The sequence below is a fragment of the Somniosus microcephalus genome, chromosome 8 (genome assembly GCF_052327205.1).
Source record: "Somniosus microcephalus isolate GS21.2 chromosome 8, FLI_Smic_1.0, whole genome shotgun sequence".
NCBI classification, from domain to species: domain Eukaryota; kingdom Metazoa; phylum Chordata; class Chondrichthyes; order Squaliformes; family Somniosidae; genus Somniosus; species Somniosus microcephalus.
Genome location: NC_140994.1, coordinates 210,898,848 through 210,916,790, shown reverse-complemented (window position 1 = coordinate 210,916,790; position 17,943 = coordinate 210,898,848). Strand labels below are relative to the sequence as shown.

Here is a 17,943-nt window from a genome sequence, read left to right as displayed (position 1 = left end):
GGTTAGCTTCCTAAAATCAAAAGTGAAACCGCTCGAGTCTTGGGGGTTTTGATATGAACAGTAGAGTCCTTTTCATTCAACATTTATCAGTTACCCAGTATTATGCTTTCCAAGTGTAGCTACAGCGAGTTGGAATAAATTAAAAGCTGCAGTTTAAAAGATTTAAATATTTAAAGACAATTATCCTACAGTAGGGTAATTGTACCAAAAAATCAAGTCAAACAGCACTACACTGTATTGTAAGGTGACAGCTCTGATTCAATGGATTTCATTAATCTTTTTGAAGTAGTTTTTTATACAACAACACCTTTAACGCAGCAAAACGTCCCATGGTGCTTCAGAGGAGCGTTCTCAAACAAAATTTGACACTGAGCCACATAAGGTGATATTAGGGCAGATGACCAAAAGCTTGGTCGAAGAGTTAGGTTTTAAGGAGCATCTTAAAGGAGGAAAGAGAGGTAAAGAAGCGGCGAGGCTTAGGGCCTCAGCAGCTGAAGGCACGGCTGCCAATGGTGGAGCGATTAAAATCGGGGGATGCGCAAGAGGCCAGAATTGGAGGAACGCAGATACCTCGGAGGGTTGTAGGGCTGGAGGAGGTTAGAGATAGGGAGGGGTAAGGCTTGGAGGGATTTGAAAATGATAGAAATGAGTATTTTAAAATAGTGATCAGTGTAATAGTTACAAAATATCTAACAATGTGTGATTCGTTTTCAACTACATGTACCTGACGCAAGTTTTCTGTATCTTTTAGGAGTCAACTCTGGATCATCTGGTGATCAATCTGTAGCTCCTGACAATTATGATACTGTGGAAGGAGGAGGTGAAATTAGTAAGTAATACTTTAAAAATTGTCAATTTTTGCTGTTAGACGACAGGAGAAATTAAATGTTATTGCAATTGGATTTAAAAGTAGGGATACCATCTTTCGCTAGGGTCAGCGTAACAGTATTTTGCACTGACTTTTGGAAGGGGAGAAGGAGATAATCTCCAATAAAGTTCTTCATTATGTTATCTGTAAACTCAGAAGGCTGTACTCTGAAGAACTACTTCAAGTCTGAATCAAGCATGTCTATAATTATGAAAGAGGCCGTACTGTGATGCTGACAAGACCTTAGTTTAGCAAACTGATTTCAGCCTAAGATTGTTGGGCTGCTTGGAACAATGTTTTTCTTTACCCAAGGAGGCATTTATACTTGTGCATACAGCTTTAAATGCTGCAGAGCTTGTCTTCTGTCTGAATGGCATGCTACTGTGTTCTAATCTACAATTTTTAAGTAAGGTTTAACTACCTGATTTTTTTTTTTCCTATTTTCACTACAGTGCAGCCAATTCAACAAGGTCTGAACACTAGACGGACACTCGGACACTCTTACCCCTCCTTGCCCCCTGGCTATAAAAACCTAGCCAGCCCTGGGACCCCAGGTGGTCAGCTGGCAAACACAGCAGCACCACAGCAATTTTCTCAGGTATGTGCGTTGCTGATGCTAGCCCTGCAGCCCTGGTTAGACCACGCTTGGCGTAGTGAGCGCAGTTCTGGGCACCACACCGTGGGAAGGATATATTGACCTTGGAGGGACTGCAGCGTAGCTTTACCAGAATGGACTCCAAATTACAAGGAGAGATTACACAAACTGCTGGTTACAGGTTGTATCCCCTGGAATTTAGAAAGTTAAGGGGTGATTTGATCGAAACTTTCACGATAGTAAGGGGAACTGATAGGGTAGATAGAAATTATTTCTGCTGGTTGGGGAGTCTAGGACTAGGGGCCATAGTCTAAAAATTAGAGCCAGGCCTTTCAGGAGTGAAGTTAGGAAACACTTCTATGTGCAAAGGGTGGTAGAAGTTTGGAACTCTCTTCCGCAAACAGCAGTTGATGCTAGGTCAATTGTTAATTTTAAATCTGAGATTGATAGATTTTTGTTAATCAAAGGTATTAAGGGATATGGGCCAAAGGCAGGTATATGGAGTTTGGTCACAGATCAGCCATGATCTCATTGAATGGCGGAACAGGCTTGAGGGGCTAAATGGCCTACTCCTGTTCCTATGTTCCTAATTAATTTTAATAATTCCTTTTCTTCCAGTTAGTGAGAAGTGATGATTAAGAGCATTTGAGTAAGGTTCTGCTGTTGATACTTGGAAACGTAGAACTTTCTTGTCGAGGTGCTGCAAAGCCTTAGCAGCCATGGACTGGTGGAACATGGGTTCCTGCTGGCAATATCTTGGTCTCAGTGGAAGCTCAAGTTAAGACCCAGCAGCCCTTCTCAAAGAGGGACAATTGGAGAAGTCATCCCAGTTGTGCCCCCTTTTTTCTTGCTGTTGATTGTGGCGTAACGTTGGTGAAGACCTGGGTGCAAGTTTCTTGTGATCTTGCCTGGAGTGGAATATAGCAAAGGGAAGAAAATGTTTTTTTTTAAATGCACGTTCTCCTCATTAGTTAGTGAGAATTATGATCATCCACCATGCGCAAGCAGCACATGCTACAGTTATATGTACAAAGCTTTGAAATGTTTGAAAGATTTTTGATTTGCGATCCCACTTTTTATAAAGTTATGCAGTAGCCTGTTTATATTGGTCAGAGAACTCCTTCGCAATTGTTTCTGCTCAAGTTATGGTACCCTGCTTGTGTAGCACATTTTCATGCAACACGTGCTGAAGATTGACCCTCTACCAGTTTTTGTTCACTGCACAATATTTTGGAGTAGATTAGGATGTCTGATTAGTTCTGTGTTCTTCCTAAGGCCCAGCCCTCCAAACAGGAGGATTGCTCTATCCTTGCATTACTTCAGAGATCTTTTGGCAAAGGAGCTTTGTATCTCTTTCTGTTGCCAACTCCATCCCTACCACTACCCCATTACAAACCACCCGTCACTCAGTGAGGGGTACCTGCAGAGATATTGAATTGAAATCTATTTCATTTCGTGCAGAGGTAATCTCAAAATGTTCTTTTCCTCTTTCGCCACAAGATTATCTTGAGCTCCTGCAGACCTAGCCACCATTCCAAAGCAATTCTTCTTTGGGACTCTTGAGCTTTAAGAATCTCATTACAATGATACTCTTGAGATTTATTTTCACAGCCAGTTTATGAACAGATGGTGCACATTTATAAGAATTTTAAAGGAATTGAGTCATCACTTTTGGCAATTCTTTTCAGTGGACAGCATAAGTAACACAATTAAGTGAATTGCATTTCTGAGTGTATCACTAAATAATTTTAAGATAAGCTGGTGCATTAGGAAAAATGTGCAAAAATCACAATGTAGACTGTCAGAAACTTCAGTGTGAAATTTCCATGCATCCAACATGACTGGAACAAAAGCAGCCTATTCCTTGCTGTTTTCAAGAAAAATGCCTGCTTCAAAAACTCTGGAAAAGATGAATCTGTATTTGTGTTCTCTGTGCTGGAACATATTCTCATATTAAAACTTGTTTTCTTCAGGCTTCACATTTTAATCAACTAATGACTGGCATGGGTGGGCTTAATCTGCAGCAGGGCCAGCAATCGGAGGGAGCGCGACCTCTGAATCTCCTGCAGGAGAGAAACATTCTGCCTTCAACTCCAGTCAAAGCCCCTCATCCAAACCTGCACAAGGAGCTACAGAAACTAAACTGCAATCCAGAGTAAGTTGTAGTAGCTTCCAATATAACCAAAGTTAATGTAACTGACTAAACATGTGTTGTGATTTTTGAATGGACTTTGCAAGTCACATCTAACATTATTAGAAAATAAAAGTTTGCTGCCTGCTCTTCTAACCCCTTTACTCTCTTCCCTCCCCATCCAGTTCGGTTGTCCAAAATATGTCCTTAGACAAATGAAGTGGTATTTGAATTACTTCCTGAATTATCAATTCATTCAGGTCCCTGTTTTAGAACCTTATCTGACCATTTTTACCATCTCCCATCCCCTTCTTTACTGAATCAGGAATTCCAATTCCCTTTTGAATGCTTAAGCAAGCAGTGTTGCAGTTAATGGCAGTCTGTTCAATAAGTTGGTGCTTTTTGTACTCTACTATGGAGCTTTTTTCCAATTTTCTCCCCATTCTTCCCTCCTGAAGGTGGTATGGTTTTGTGGGTACTGAGCCCTTTAGTATCTTGCCCAAATGGGCATGGGCCTAAAATGGTACATGTGAACAGGCTATTTATTTATAGTAATAACATTTTCAAAACATCTCAGTAGCCTTATAATTCTACCTCCTCCAAACTTCTGGTCACCCTCCAAATTTCTCTTACTTTGGCATTCATTATTCTCATGTCTCTGACGCAACCCAATCCTGTCCAGATCCAAAATTCACGTGTCCGCTCTCCAGCAAGCATCACTTGCTGGAAACAGGAACCCTGGATGACTCCTGCCACCAACCTTCCCCTTTTAACATGGGAGTTCAATTATAGCATCCTGAGTGCTGCCCCTGCTGAAATCAGCTGACTAATTATAGACCAAGAATAGAGCTGGAAACCTCCAGTGCCTTTACCCATGGCAAAGTTCTGTTTAAAATTTTTTTTTTTTTTTTAATTTAACAGTTTGATAAAGATCTGCCCATATTTAATTTTGCTTAAATGAAATGTTTTCTATTTTAGGGTGTTCAGATGCACATTGACCAACATCCCTCAAACTCAGTCTTTATTGAACAAAGCTAAGCTTCCTTTAGGATTACAGCTGCATCCATTCAGAGACCTATCGGTAAGACCTCTCATAATCCCACCACGCCAGCTGGGGAATTTAAATTCAGTTAATTAAATAAAATCTGGAATTAAAAGCTAGTATCGGCAATGGTAACCATGAAACTATCGGATTGTCGTAAAAACCCATCTGGTTTACTAATGTCCTTTAGGGAAGGAAATCTGCCGTCTATACCTGGCCTGGCCTATATGTGACTCCAGACCCACAGCAATGTGGTTGACTCTTAACTGCCCTCTGAAATGGCCTAGCAAGCCACTCAGTTGTAACTAACCGCTGTGAAACACAATAATAAGAAATGAAACAGGACGGACCACCCGGCATCAACCTCGGCACCGGCTACGGAGGCGGCAACGGCACACCCAGCCAAGTCGACCCTGCAAAGTCCTCCTCACCAACATCTGGGGACTTGTGCCAAAATTGGGAGAGCTGTCCCACAGACGAGTCAAGCAACAGCCTGACATAGTCATACTCAAAGAATCATACCTTTCAGCCAATATCCTAAACTCCTCCATCACAATCCCTGGGTATGTCCTGTCCCACCGGCAGGACAGCCCTACCAGGGGTGGCGGCACAGTAATATACAGTCGGGAAGGAGTGGCCCTGGGAGTCCTCAACATTGACTCCAGATCCCATGAAGTCTCATGGCTTCAGGTCAAGCATGGGCAAGGAAACCTCCTGCTGATTACCACCTACTGCCGTCCCTCAGCTGATGAATCAGTACTCCTCCATGTTGAACACCACTTGGAAGAAGCACCAAGAGTAGCAAGGGCACAGAATGTACTCTAGGTGGGGGCTTCACCAAGAGTGACTCGATAGCACCACGACTGACCGAGCTGCTCAAGTCCTGAAGGACATAACTGCCAGTGTGGGCCTGTGACAGGTGGTGAGAAAACCAACACGAGGGAAAAACCTGCTTGACCTCGTCCTCACCAATCTACCTGTCACAGATGCATCTGTCCATGACAGTATTGGTAGCAGTGACCACCGCACAGTCATTGTGGAGACAAAGTCCTGTCTTCATGCTGAGGACACCCTCCATCGTGTTGTGTGGCACTGACACTGTGCTAAATGGGATAGATTCAGAACAGATCTAGCAGCTCAAAACTGGGCATCCATGAGGCGCTGTGGGCCATCAGCAGCAGCAGAATTGTATTCCACCACATGCTGTAACCTCATGGCCCGGCATATCCCTCACCCTACCATTACCATCAAGCCAGGGGACGAACCCTGGTTCAATAAGGAGTGTAGAAGAGCATGCCAGGAGCAACACCAGGCGTACCTAAAAATGAGGTGCCAACCTGGGGAAGCTGCAACACAGGACTACATGCATGCTAAAAAGCGGAAGCAGCATGCCATAGACAGGGCTAAGCGATCCCACAATCAGCTAATTAGATCAACGCTCTGCAGTCCTGCCACATCCAGTCGTGAATGGTGGTGGACCATTAAACAACAAATGGGAGGAGGAGGCTCCATTAATATCCCCATCCTCAATGATGGTAGAGCCCAGCACATGAGTGCAAAAGACAAGGCTGAAGCGTTTGCAACCATCTTCAGCCAGAAGTGCTGAGTGGATGATCCATATCGGCCTACTCCTGAGGTACCCACCATCACAGAAGCCAGTCTTCAGCCAATTCGATTCACTCCATGTGATATCAAGAAACGGCTGAGCACACTGGATACAGCCACAGAAGTGCCAGGCAATGACTATCTCCAACAAGCGCGAGTCTAACCACCTCCCCATGACATTCAACGGCATTACCATCGCCGAATCCCCCACCATCGACATCCTGGGGGTCACCCTTGACCAGAAACTTAACTGGACCAGCCACACACATACTGTGGCAACAAGAGCAGGTCAGAGGCTAGGTATTCTGCAGCGAGTGTCTCACCTCCTGACTCCCCAAAGCCTTTCCATCATCTACAAGGCACAAGTAAGGAGTGTGATGGAATACTCTCCACTTGCCTGGATGAGTGCAGCTCCAACAACACTTGAGAAGCTCGACACCATCCAGGACAAAGCAGGCCGCTTGATTGGCACCCCATCCACCACCTTAAACATTCACTCCCTCCACCACCGGTGTACCTTGGCTACAGTGTGTACCATCTACAACTTGCACTGCAGCAACTCGCCAAGGCTTCTTCGGCAGCACCTCCCAAACCAGCGACCTCTTCCACCTAGAAGGACAAGGGCAGCAGGCGCATGGGAACACCACCACCTCCAAGTCATGCACCATCCTGACTTAGAAATATATTGCCGATCCTTCATTGTCGCTGGGTCAAAACCCTGGAACTCCCTACCTAACAGCACTGTGGGAGTACCTTCACCACACGGACTGCAGCGGTTCAAGAAGGCGGCTCACCACCACCTTCTCAAGGGCAATTAGGGATGGGCAATAAATGCCGGCCATGCCAGCGACGCCCACATCTCTCAAAAACGAATTTGAAAAAAGTGATAAATTGTGTTACACTACTGAAATATTAGTTATGTTTTAGGGGAAAAAAGCGTTGATTTCCATCCTGCCCCTTTTCTCTCCCCCTCCCCCCCCCCCCCCCCCCCCCCAAAAAAAAACAAACACCTTGTGAGGTGAGGAGTAGCCTGACCTTCACTCAGCTCCTCCCCACAGCAATGTGGTTGAGATCAGGAGCACAGTGATGGGCCAAGAGGAGAAACTAAGGCTGCATGCCAACACTTGATGGTTGAACATGCTGTGCTAGCCTAATAATTTAATTTTTATCCTTTTCAATCTTTTCTACTTTAGTTTAAAAGTAGCACTTTTTTAAATGGAAATATTTTCTTAAAGTTTTTCTTTTAAACACATCTGACCACATCTTTGGTGCTTAGTGTGTATGCTTCATGTTGCAGCAATTGCCTGTGGTTACATCGAGTACCATTGTGAGGTGTCGTACTTGCCGAACCTACATAAACCCTTTTGTTAACTTCCTGGATCAAAGAAGATGGAAATGTAACTTGTGCTATCGAGTTAATGATGGTAGGTTCACCAAAAAAGAACAAAAATGCTTCGAAAACATCAAATACATTTAAATGGAACCTTTTTAAGATAGAAAAAAGCATCCACGGATGAGGGAAAAGGTGTGGGTGCAGAGCTGTTGTGGGAAACTTTGGATAGATAACCGGTTAGTTGGAGAGGTTTTGACAGATTTTTAAAGAGAAAGGGAGTTTGAGAGAATAGGACTGAGGAGGCTTAAGGTCCTGCCACCAATCGTGGAGCAGAACAAAGAGAGACATACTGGGAGGACGCCGGGGGTATGTATAAATAGTGATGGTTGTGGTGGTGAAGAAAGAACTTGCATTTAGATGGTGCTTTAGGAATGTCTCAAAAATGGATTAATTTAGGAGTGCAGTCCCTGTTATGTAGGCGAGTACTGTAGCAATTTTCACGCAGCAAGGTCTCAAAGACAGCAAATTAATCATCAGGTAATTGTTTTTAGTGCTGGTTGAGGAATGAATGTTGGAGAACTTCCTGCTCTTCAAATAGAGTCTTGTGTCCACTTCAGTAAGCAGACGGGACCTCGGTTTAACAAATCATCCAAAAGTTGGCACCTCCTACAATATAGCAACCCTTCAGTCCTGCACTTGGGTGTTTGCCTAGAATATGTGCTCAATGGGGCTTGAATCCACAACCATCAGACTCCGGAACAGTGCCATCAACTGAATCAAGCTGGCATTTAGCTCAGTTGGTGAGACGATGCTGTGGAGGGGTTTGTAGATGATGAGGATTTTAAATTTTATTCCTCGTGGGTTGGAGCTAGTGAGGGGCAGTGGGAACATGAGTGAGCACGGCTTAATGCAGGATAAGATGTGGGCAGTGGAATTTTGGATGATTTGTAATTTATGGACAGTCAGGAGATTATTAAAGAATAATGGCCTCAATATTACCAACACCCTACCCCAGCCAAGACGGATGGGAGAGGGTTAGTGAATAGGGCAAAAACATTTAAAATGGGGAACGTGCCCGCAGCATACGCGGCCATTGCTGTTTTTACGGCGACAGGGTTAGTGTCGTGCGAGTCTCCCACCTTGGGTACTTCATTAACATATTTAAATTTAACAGTTGCCGCACAGGTTTCCCAGGGCTCGGGAAGCCTGGCAGTGAAATGGAGGCGAGAGCTGCTAGCTCAAGAAGGCAAGTGCCTTCTGCAGCACTCCCTTGTGAGCGAGGAGGAGCAGGAGTGCTCCCCTGGCCCCTCAAGGAAGCCTTTGGCCTCCCCTCTGCCCAAACCCCTGAACTCTTGTTCGCTTCTCTCTTTCCCCCCCCCCCCCCCCAATTGCCAGGCACCGTCCCCAAGGGTCCCTGACTGCGGTCTCCTGCCACTGGTTTTCCTGACCAGTAGCCGGCCAGTCTATCAATTTGTCCGGCTGCCAGGTGGGAAACAAAGACAGAAATTCTAATGAGGTCCTGCTGTTAAATTTACCAGGATCTCGGCGTCCCCGGCCTTGCCAGATTTTCCCAGCGAATCCTCCCTGCCTCCCTGTAAAAATCAGGGCCAATGTATCTGGGATTGGTAAAATGTGGCTTATGCTGTGCCCCATACATCTGTGTTAGGACCTCTTGTTTTCCATATACACAGTGAATAAAAAAATTTGCTGCTACCAAATTAAGGGGTGTGACAAGTCTGGAAGAATTAAAAACTACAGGTGAGAGGCGTAGACAAATAGGGGTGTGGCGAATGCATTAATTAAATGTTAAGTACATTTTTGGAAAGAGCATAATGTGAAAATATACCCTGAACCTGGGACGTCTAACTGGGTACTTGTGTCAAAACCAGTGGTTGGGCTGTGTTGCGTGGAAATATGAAGATATTTAGCATGATTGTAAGATCCCATGGACAAAAAAGAAATAAGATTGCCCATACACACAAAAGTAGTAACACCCAATCATGCACAAAATCAGGCCCCCAGTGCATAAATGTGCATTGTAAAGACAAGAGAGTGCCCATACACAAACAGCAGGCGCCTCATGCACAAACCATTCTCTGGCCTCATTACTCCACACTCAGTCCTAATCCCATCCCTCTCTTTTCTTTCACCCCCCCTTCCCCCCCCCCCCCCCCCCCGGCCCAGTCCTTCCAATCCAAAGTTTGAAAGTTAAGGAGCTTCAGCATAAGTTCTCTAAACATCCTGGGCTGGAGGACTGGGTCAAAAAGGCTCCTCACTGACTGGTCTAACCTCAGCAATCAGGGAGCAGTCTTTTCTAGTGCTTCAGGCTCAGGAAGTTAAAAGACTGAAACTGGGCTGTAGTTGAAAGCAGCCGTGCATACTTTCTGTGCGAAAAAGCAGCTTGGTGGTGGGGGGAGGGTTCGTGGCTGGATTTGGCCCATGTGTTGGACACTCCCACCCTAAATGATAACATTCTCAATGGAGAAAGAGAGGTGTACACAATTTTAAAAGCAGGAAACCTTGCAAGTGGAAGATGCCATTCAAAGAGCAAATAGGACTCTTGGTTTTATATTTAGCACATTGAAATACAGAAGCAAGGAGATGATAAAGCACACTTATTGTGTAGATTTGGGCACCCCAATATGGAAAGAATATTGAAGCTGTGGAAAGGGTGAAACACAAATCTACTGGGATGATGCCATGGTTGCGGATGTAGTTATGATGCGTTTCATTGGAGTAGAGAAGTTCAAGAGGCAATTTGAGGGTACATTTACACTTGCCAGTGTGAAGCAGTTTCACTTGGCACTGATGCTGCATTTATGGTATGAATTCACATTTGGGGCCTGACTTGAAGGAGGAGTCATTTTTGGGTCTTTTACACCCAATTACCCTACAGAAGTTGTGTTGATGTGAAGGTGAAACTGTTTGCACCTACACTAAAATTGCAGTGTAAGTTCACTCTAATAGAAGTGTTCAAAATTACGAAAGATTGCGAGGATAAATAGTAAACGATTATTTCTACTCGTCAGTGAATTGATAGCAAGGAGCATCAATTTAGGATTCATATTAAAGTGTGAAAGGAATGTTGAAAGAAATATTTCACAAGGTTTTTGCATGAACACTTGACTAGTGAAGTGGAGTCAGTTGCAGAATTTAATGAGAAATTAGACTGGAAGAATCAAATTAAAACTAAGGAACTAGCTAGGAAATGGAATCAAAGTAGCTTCAATGTGGAGCCAGCACAGGCACGGTGTGCTAAATGGGCTCCTTTTTGTGCTTTACATTTCTATGATTCGGGACTAAATTGACTGCTGGTGGCGGCCACATAATGGCTGGTATGGGAATGGAAGCATGGCACACAGTAGGGATGCTCTTCGGAGGTTCATCTGAGTCATTTACTGGGGCAGGGCACAAGGGCTTCTCTCTGCTTCGAACAGCTGATCTGAGGTACCTGAAGTGGGAAATCGTCCAATACCTAGCACTAACATCCTCATCTAGATGAGCACAAATTTATAAAAATGCAAGCCTAAAAGATATTGTTGTACTGTCTTGGTATTTGTGTGTTACCCGTGTAAACTTCTGAAACTGTTGTACTGATGCTTAGTTCCGGAAGAATTCATGTATAACCCTGTGACACGATCGTATGGAGAACCACATAAACGACCTGAAGTTCAAAGTGCGACTATAGAGTTTATTGCTCCTTCAGAGTATATGGTGAGTGCAGCTTTTCAATTTTTAAAGTAATTAAGTTCATATGTTCAGAGTAATGTACATCTCCATCCACTTTGCACAGCTTTTGCAGTGATGCTGAACTCTGTCCCTTTTTGTTGATAATGAAACATGTTGTTTATAGTGAAGTTCCATGAGATCCTAAATTGGCTGTAAAGATACAATGCATTTAAATTATGTCTTGTCCATGATGCTTTTTTTCCACCTATTTAGGGTCCCAGCTGTGCTTCAAGCTTGTGCACCAGGAATCTGTTAGCAACTACTTGTTAATTTTTATATGCAGTATATTCTGTTCTATTGGGATACTGGAGTTAAAGAAAGAACGAACTTGGGATTTATATATCGCCTTTCACAATCTCCAGATGTCCCAAAGTGCTTTGAAATACTTTCGAAGTGTAGTCACTGTTATGTAGGGAAACATGGCAGCCAATTTGCACACAGCAAGGTCCCACTAACAGAAACCGGATTCCTGACCAAATAATCTATTTTAGTGATGTTGGCTGAGGGATAAATATTGGCCAAGATACTGGGAGAACTCCCCAGCTCCTCTTCAAAATTGCTATGGGATCTCATCTGAAAGTGGGCACCTCTGACAGTGCAGCACTCTGTCAGCTGGACTGAAATGTTAGCCTAGATTATGTGCTCAATGGGACTTGAACCCACCATCCCCTGACTCTCAGGCGAGTGTGCTACCACTGAACCAAGGGTGACACCCATAGATACTTTTTATAAAAAGTTCCATATACAACATGGGACCCTGGTTATGTGAGCTGTACTGTGTGTATGGAAAGAGTTCCCCTGTTAGTTTCTCCACTCACACACCCTCATTAAGTGCAGGTGATGTGCTGGTGCTATGCTGCTCTTGCAATGTACAAAGCTATTAGCTGATGCAATAACCAGCTTGTCATACAGTCATGTACTCTGCCCTACTCATTAAACGTTATCATTTTAAACAGGAACGTGTTTCAAGTGCTGGTGTTCTGTCTTTCCCCACCCACCTGGCTGTGGTAGAAGTGGCCAGCTGGTCACTCCGCAAGCACCTGGTGGGAGAAGCATGGCGTTGGCATTTTGCACATTTTCCTGATAGTTAAAGTGGCAGTGAGTGGAGAAACTGACTACTTACGTTCATAAGTGAAATATTGTGGGACTGCTGCAAGTTGCAAATATAGTTAAAATGTATTTATTCTGAATATAATGACTTTTACAGTATATTAAATCTATGCAAACCTACATATTCTTTGCATTTATCCATCATTAGCTGAGACTGGAACTACTTGCTCCTAGGAGGCAGCCAGTGCTGAACAGTGGTCGAGAGTGGGGGTTGAACACCCGTCTCTAAGTTAGGAGTCCCAGTGTTGTAGCACAGCAGCTACCTGCCAATACTGAAAGGTGGTCTTAATGGTAGAAATTATCTGTCTTAAATGGGGTGGGAAGGTACAATAAATACCAAGTGAAACTAAATTAAGCTTTTGATATCTCAAAAAGCCAACATTGTGTTGAGATGTTGAAAAGTTGACTTGTGTTAAACAGTCTAATAGGCTGGGGATATTTCTAGAAACAAACCTACGGTAGTTCTAGCTTCTATTTGCATGTTTTATCAATCTGGTTTAAACTTACAAATTCACAATAATTTGCATTTACAGGTGCTTCTACTTGTTTCACTACATGATTAAGTTTTCTAAACCGCTATTACCAACACCAGCTATACTTCATCAATATTTCTATCTTTTCTAGCTGCGACCACCGCAACCTGCAGTTTACCTTTACATATTGGATGTGTCCCATAATGCAGTAGAGTCTGGATACTTAAATACGGTCTGCCAATCGCTGTTGGATAATCTCGACGTGTAAGTTTTTTCCTACAGCATGAAGGGTTTTTAATGGAAAGCTTTTGTATTTATTTACTTGACTGCTGTGAATCCTTGATATTCAAAGTTGCATTTGCTTATTGATCTAGTCATGTAGCTAGTTTACAAATGCATATATTGATGTGTTACAGGCCAGAGAAGCACAGGGAATGGAATCTATTGCAATAGTTTTCTCCAGTTGCGATAGAATTCCATGGCACTGAAACTGGGAGTTTGTAATGGGTAGAATAAGATACTTTAATTGTGCTGTATAGTACGGCGAATAAGTAGTCCCATTTCCGAGTGTCAGACTTTTGCTGAAGACTCCCAACAGGCTTAGTTTGATCCTGTAAAATGTTAGGATTTCGTTGCTGCTTAGGCTGGTTCAATCTCAAATCAGTTGATAAATGCTGCTCCATTTGAGCATTGAAGATTACTTAATTCTTCTATTACCCCTTCTAAAAATAAATTGCAGAAGCAAACTTCATGTTTTTTAAAAATTTGTCATATTTTCCAGTTTGTAGTTTTCAATTAAGGGAGCATTACATGTTTTTTTTTAAGTGAATTTTCACCCACTTTTTCTTTGTAACTTAAGCTAGTGTGCTTGAGAGTAGTTAACCGAACACAGGCCAGAGTTTGAACATGGGACTTTGATCTGTATGGTTCACTACTGAATCACATGGTACTTTTGCTCACTGAGCCAGCTAAGGATCTCACAGACACTTTGTTCCAATTTTTCCCTTTTCTGTCTTCGCCTGAAGGTGGTGACTAATATTGTGGTATGTTAGCTATGTCAAATTTGATCCATGTGCACCTGTGTAAAAAGGAGCTATTTACGTGTGATACTCAGTGTAGTTAATGTACATGCCTGTTAATGGGAAATACTACCAGGGAAGACGGAGAAATGTTCTTCCAACCTACTTTCTCTCACTCATGCATCAGTTTAACTTTTTAAAGATGTTAATATGGCATTGCTGCTTTATCTGGGAGTTCCATGATTTTCTGGAAAACATTCCTAATCTTGGTTGAGGCTTGCTAATTTTATGCCAATTGTTGCTTTAAATGAGCGCTTTCAATCTTTCACATTGAAATTCCTAACTACTACATCTTTCAGTGCACCCCATGGCTTCTTTCAACCACCAGTGATAAAACAATCCCTTGAGATGGAGTTGGATCTCTTCATGCATTCCCTGCTGAATTGAATCTTTTGTCAGCTTGTTTGTTTTTTGGTATCCCTTCTGAATCTTTTTTTTGCTTGTCTATTACTAATCCCTGAGTGATCTTGTAGCATGTAGAAATAAGTCGAGGTGCAGTGGCTAGTAAACATATCACAATTACATGATGAAATAAGTATGTACAGGAACCTTTTTTTCCAGGATAGACGTGGTGCCGGTTCATCAAAAATTCTGGATAACCGAAAGCTATAGTAAAAGATACGAGAGCTGAGAGCTCCGTATAAAGCAACAAACCCTGTTGCTTAGCAACAGGTTCAGAACAATGGCCACAAGTTCCAAGCGTCTCTGTAGCTTAGTAACAGCTGCAGCCACACCCTTGCACAGCAACAGATCGAGGAAGGCAGAAGTAAAACTTACCTGAACCTACTCCTGAATTTTGCCGGTTAACCAAGATTTCCGGTTATTTAGATACCGGTAAATCGAAAGTTTCCTGTATGCTCAGTAATGACTCCTACACAATGGACTGTTCAACAATTATCACTCTGAACTGGAGAGAAAGGAAAATGCAGGAAATGTCCTTCCACCAAAGTATAGAGAGATTGTGGGCATCCTGTTGAGTATTTGAAGGGATTGATCATAGATCAATTTGCCCCTTCCGACTGTATTTGGTTAATTAGAACAGCTAGATAGAAGGAGCTTTTTACTTAGGCTGGGAAGCAACACTCTTCCTCCTGTTATTAAGTACCTGCTTTTTTGAGGATAGGACCTATCTGGGCCTCCAACATGAACAAATATATCCACAAAGTAATTTTCATGCAGATTAAGCAAGCGGCACCTTGTAAAGTTGGCTAGCCGCTGTGGATCTCAAGAATATATATGTTCTTGTAGGTGTAAGACCATTTTGCAAAATTATTTGGCACTGGCTGTTTGGGGAGGAAGGCAAGTTACAGACCCTCCCTTTCAGATTAATGGCACCCAAGTTGTTAAGTATTGTCGTAGGAACACTGTTGTCCCCATTGGTGATTGTCAAGTCCTGAAGCCAAATAGCGCCGTCTGGAGTGTGTGCCATGGAAGCTAGGGTTTCTTGATGGGGATAAATCCCAGCTAGGTCCTTTTCAGGATCCTTCCTTCATGTTCAAACCTTCTTTGGTATAGTCCTGCTTCCACTTGGTACGTTGGGACCAATCAACTTGAAATTCTTTGACCTAATTGAATCTAAATACATGGGATTTGAGATTGATGGTTGTTATTTTTAAGTTGTGGGATGTAAGATGCTTGAGGCAGTTTTACAATCTGAACTTCTTTAGGCAGTGACCTGACACACAAGCTAGTGTCTTGAAGTAAAGGCTGAAGGTTGGGTTGTTGCTTGATGGGTTTGAACTTGTGCATGCCTCAGAATCAACATTCTAGTGCTTGATATCTCTCTCTGAGCAGGCGTTTCCATAAACATCACAAGTTGGGTTGATATAAACTGACTGGAACTTCAAACAGTGTGGCTGGTGCTTTCATTTCTTTCAGGGATAGACCCACAATTGAATAGTATGTTTGACACCTTGCTCTTGATTTGTTCAGTTATTCTAAACCGGGTGGGACTCATGTTTTATTTGTTGATTCACACCTCGTCTGGCATTGATGTTTCCAACATCAAATTATTTTTACCACATAGCATTTAACACAAGTACAGAATATGGTAACAGACACTCGGAGCAGAATAATGCATTATCATATTCCATCCATATGCTGGAGCTAATTTCAGCAAATAGTTATGCAGAAATGAAACTGTTGGCTGCTTCAATAGGATTACCGAATGGTAGTGCTCAATAGTTCTGTTCTTTTGAGAGGAAATGTGCCTTTGTGTATTTTGTAAAATTCTGTAGTGACCATTACCTGTGACCCCACTGGTCAAGGAACATTGACTCCTAGAATTGATTAAAGCTGTGCATCAATCAAGTTCTAGTTCATCCAGTAAAGATTATACTTTTGAGCAAATAAGATATTGAAAGTCACAGAAATCACAGAAACCTCACAGTACAGATAGAGGCCATTTCGGCCCATCGAGCCTGCACCGACACATATCCCTCCCAATCCCCGTAACCCCTACACCAACACAAAGTAATTGCTGAAAGCTTGATACATTATCAATTTTAGAATGAAGTAATCTAAATAACAAAGATTGTGTCTATGTAGATGTCATCCAAACCAAATGAACAGGGTTTAGCATATAAACAAATGAGTTGTTTTATCACTTGTATGTACCTACCTGTAAATTCCACTTTACTGTTTGTCTTGCAATTAGATGCAATTTTTTTTTTTTTTTAGTACAAAACGTGAGGACAGGTTTATAAAAATAGAAACACTTAAACTGGTCTTTAAAATGGAAACATTCTTGACCAGGGATTGCAGTTTCAGAAAGGTCAGATCCAGAATGACTCGGCTTCCTTTTGAATTTCCAGGTTACCTGGTGATTCACGTACAAGGATAGGTTTTATTACATTGGATAGCACCATTCACTTCTACAGTCTTCAGGAAGGCCTGTCTCAGCCTCAGATGATGGTGGTCTCGGACATAGAAGGTATGTTTTAAACAGAATTATTCCTAGCATGGATGTATAAAGGTATTAGTTAAAACAAGATGATTGCTTTATATAAAAAGAAAATACTGCAGATGCTGGAAATCTGAAACAATCACAGAAAATGCTGGAGACACTCAGCAGGTCAGACAGCATCTGTGAAGAGAGAAAGAGAGTTAACTTTTCAGTTCGATTACCTTTCATCAGAGGAAAGGTCATCGACCTGAAACGTTAACTCTGTTTCTCTCTTCACAGATGCCTAACCTGCTGAGTGTCTCCAGCATTTTCTGTGATTGTTTTATATGTTGTGTAATGGCTCATGAAATAAATCTAAAGAAAAATCATATGATTAGTGCATCCCCATGTAATTGCAATACCTGAAATGGAAATGGTATATTTACAACTACAAAGCACCTCAAAGCGTGCAAGAGTGATTCAAATGAGAATTTGTATCCCATCAAGCTGCCTGACATCCAATCTTGGATGAGCCATTATTTTCTCCCGCTAAACCTTTGGAAAACGGAGGCCATTGTTTTTTATGCCCCACAGCAAACGCTATCCCGTCACTACTTGCCCCGCTGCCAGCCCCAGGCCACCATCTGGCTGAACCAGATTGTTTGCAACCTCTGCGTCTGTTTGACCCCGAGCTGAGTCACCTCATGCACCCTCATTCATCTCGTGTCACCTCCAGACATTGTTCCAATGCTCTTCTGGCCATCCTTTCAGCCTTCACCATCTAAATGTCAGCTGATCCAAACCTCTGTTGTCTTTATCCTATCCTGCAACAATTCCCACCTGCTCATCAGCTGTGCCCTTGCTGACCCAGATTGGCTCACAACCTTTCAATAGCTAAACTTAAAAATCTCATTTATTTAAATCCTAACATAACCATGTCCCTCCCTATCTTGTAACTCCCAGCCCTGTAATTCCCCCCTCTCTGAACTTTCTAGTTCTCTGACTTCAGCCTCTTGTGTTTCTCCCCCCCCTTCCTTTTGTCCCACCATTGGCAGCTGTACTTTCCGCCATCTGGGCCCTAAGCTTTGGAATTT

General features: G+C 42.7%; 1 protein-coding gene across 1 annotated transcript in view; it reads left to right on the top strand.

The window, feature by feature from the left end:
* Positions 1-17,943, top strand: part of sec24a (SEC24 homolog A, COPII coat complex component) — a 67,343-nt gene that overhangs the window by 26,300 nt on the left and 23,100 nt on the right. Inside the window, exons 4-11 of the mRNA XM_085995665.1 lie at positions 752-829; positions 1,321-1,466; positions 3,437-3,618; positions 4,573-4,675; positions 7,539-7,665; positions 11,179-11,288; positions 13,038-13,150; positions 16,779-16,897. Of these exons, the coding sequence (XP_085851791.1) occupies positions 752-829; positions 1,321-1,466; positions 3,437-3,618; positions 4,573-4,675; positions 7,539-7,665; positions 11,179-11,288; positions 13,038-13,150; positions 16,779-16,897 (978 nt within the window). The remainder of the gene's footprint in view (positions 1-751; positions 830-1,320; positions 1,467-3,436; positions 3,619-4,572; positions 4,676-7,538; positions 7,666-11,178; positions 11,289-13,037; positions 13,151-16,778; positions 16,898-17,943) is intronic.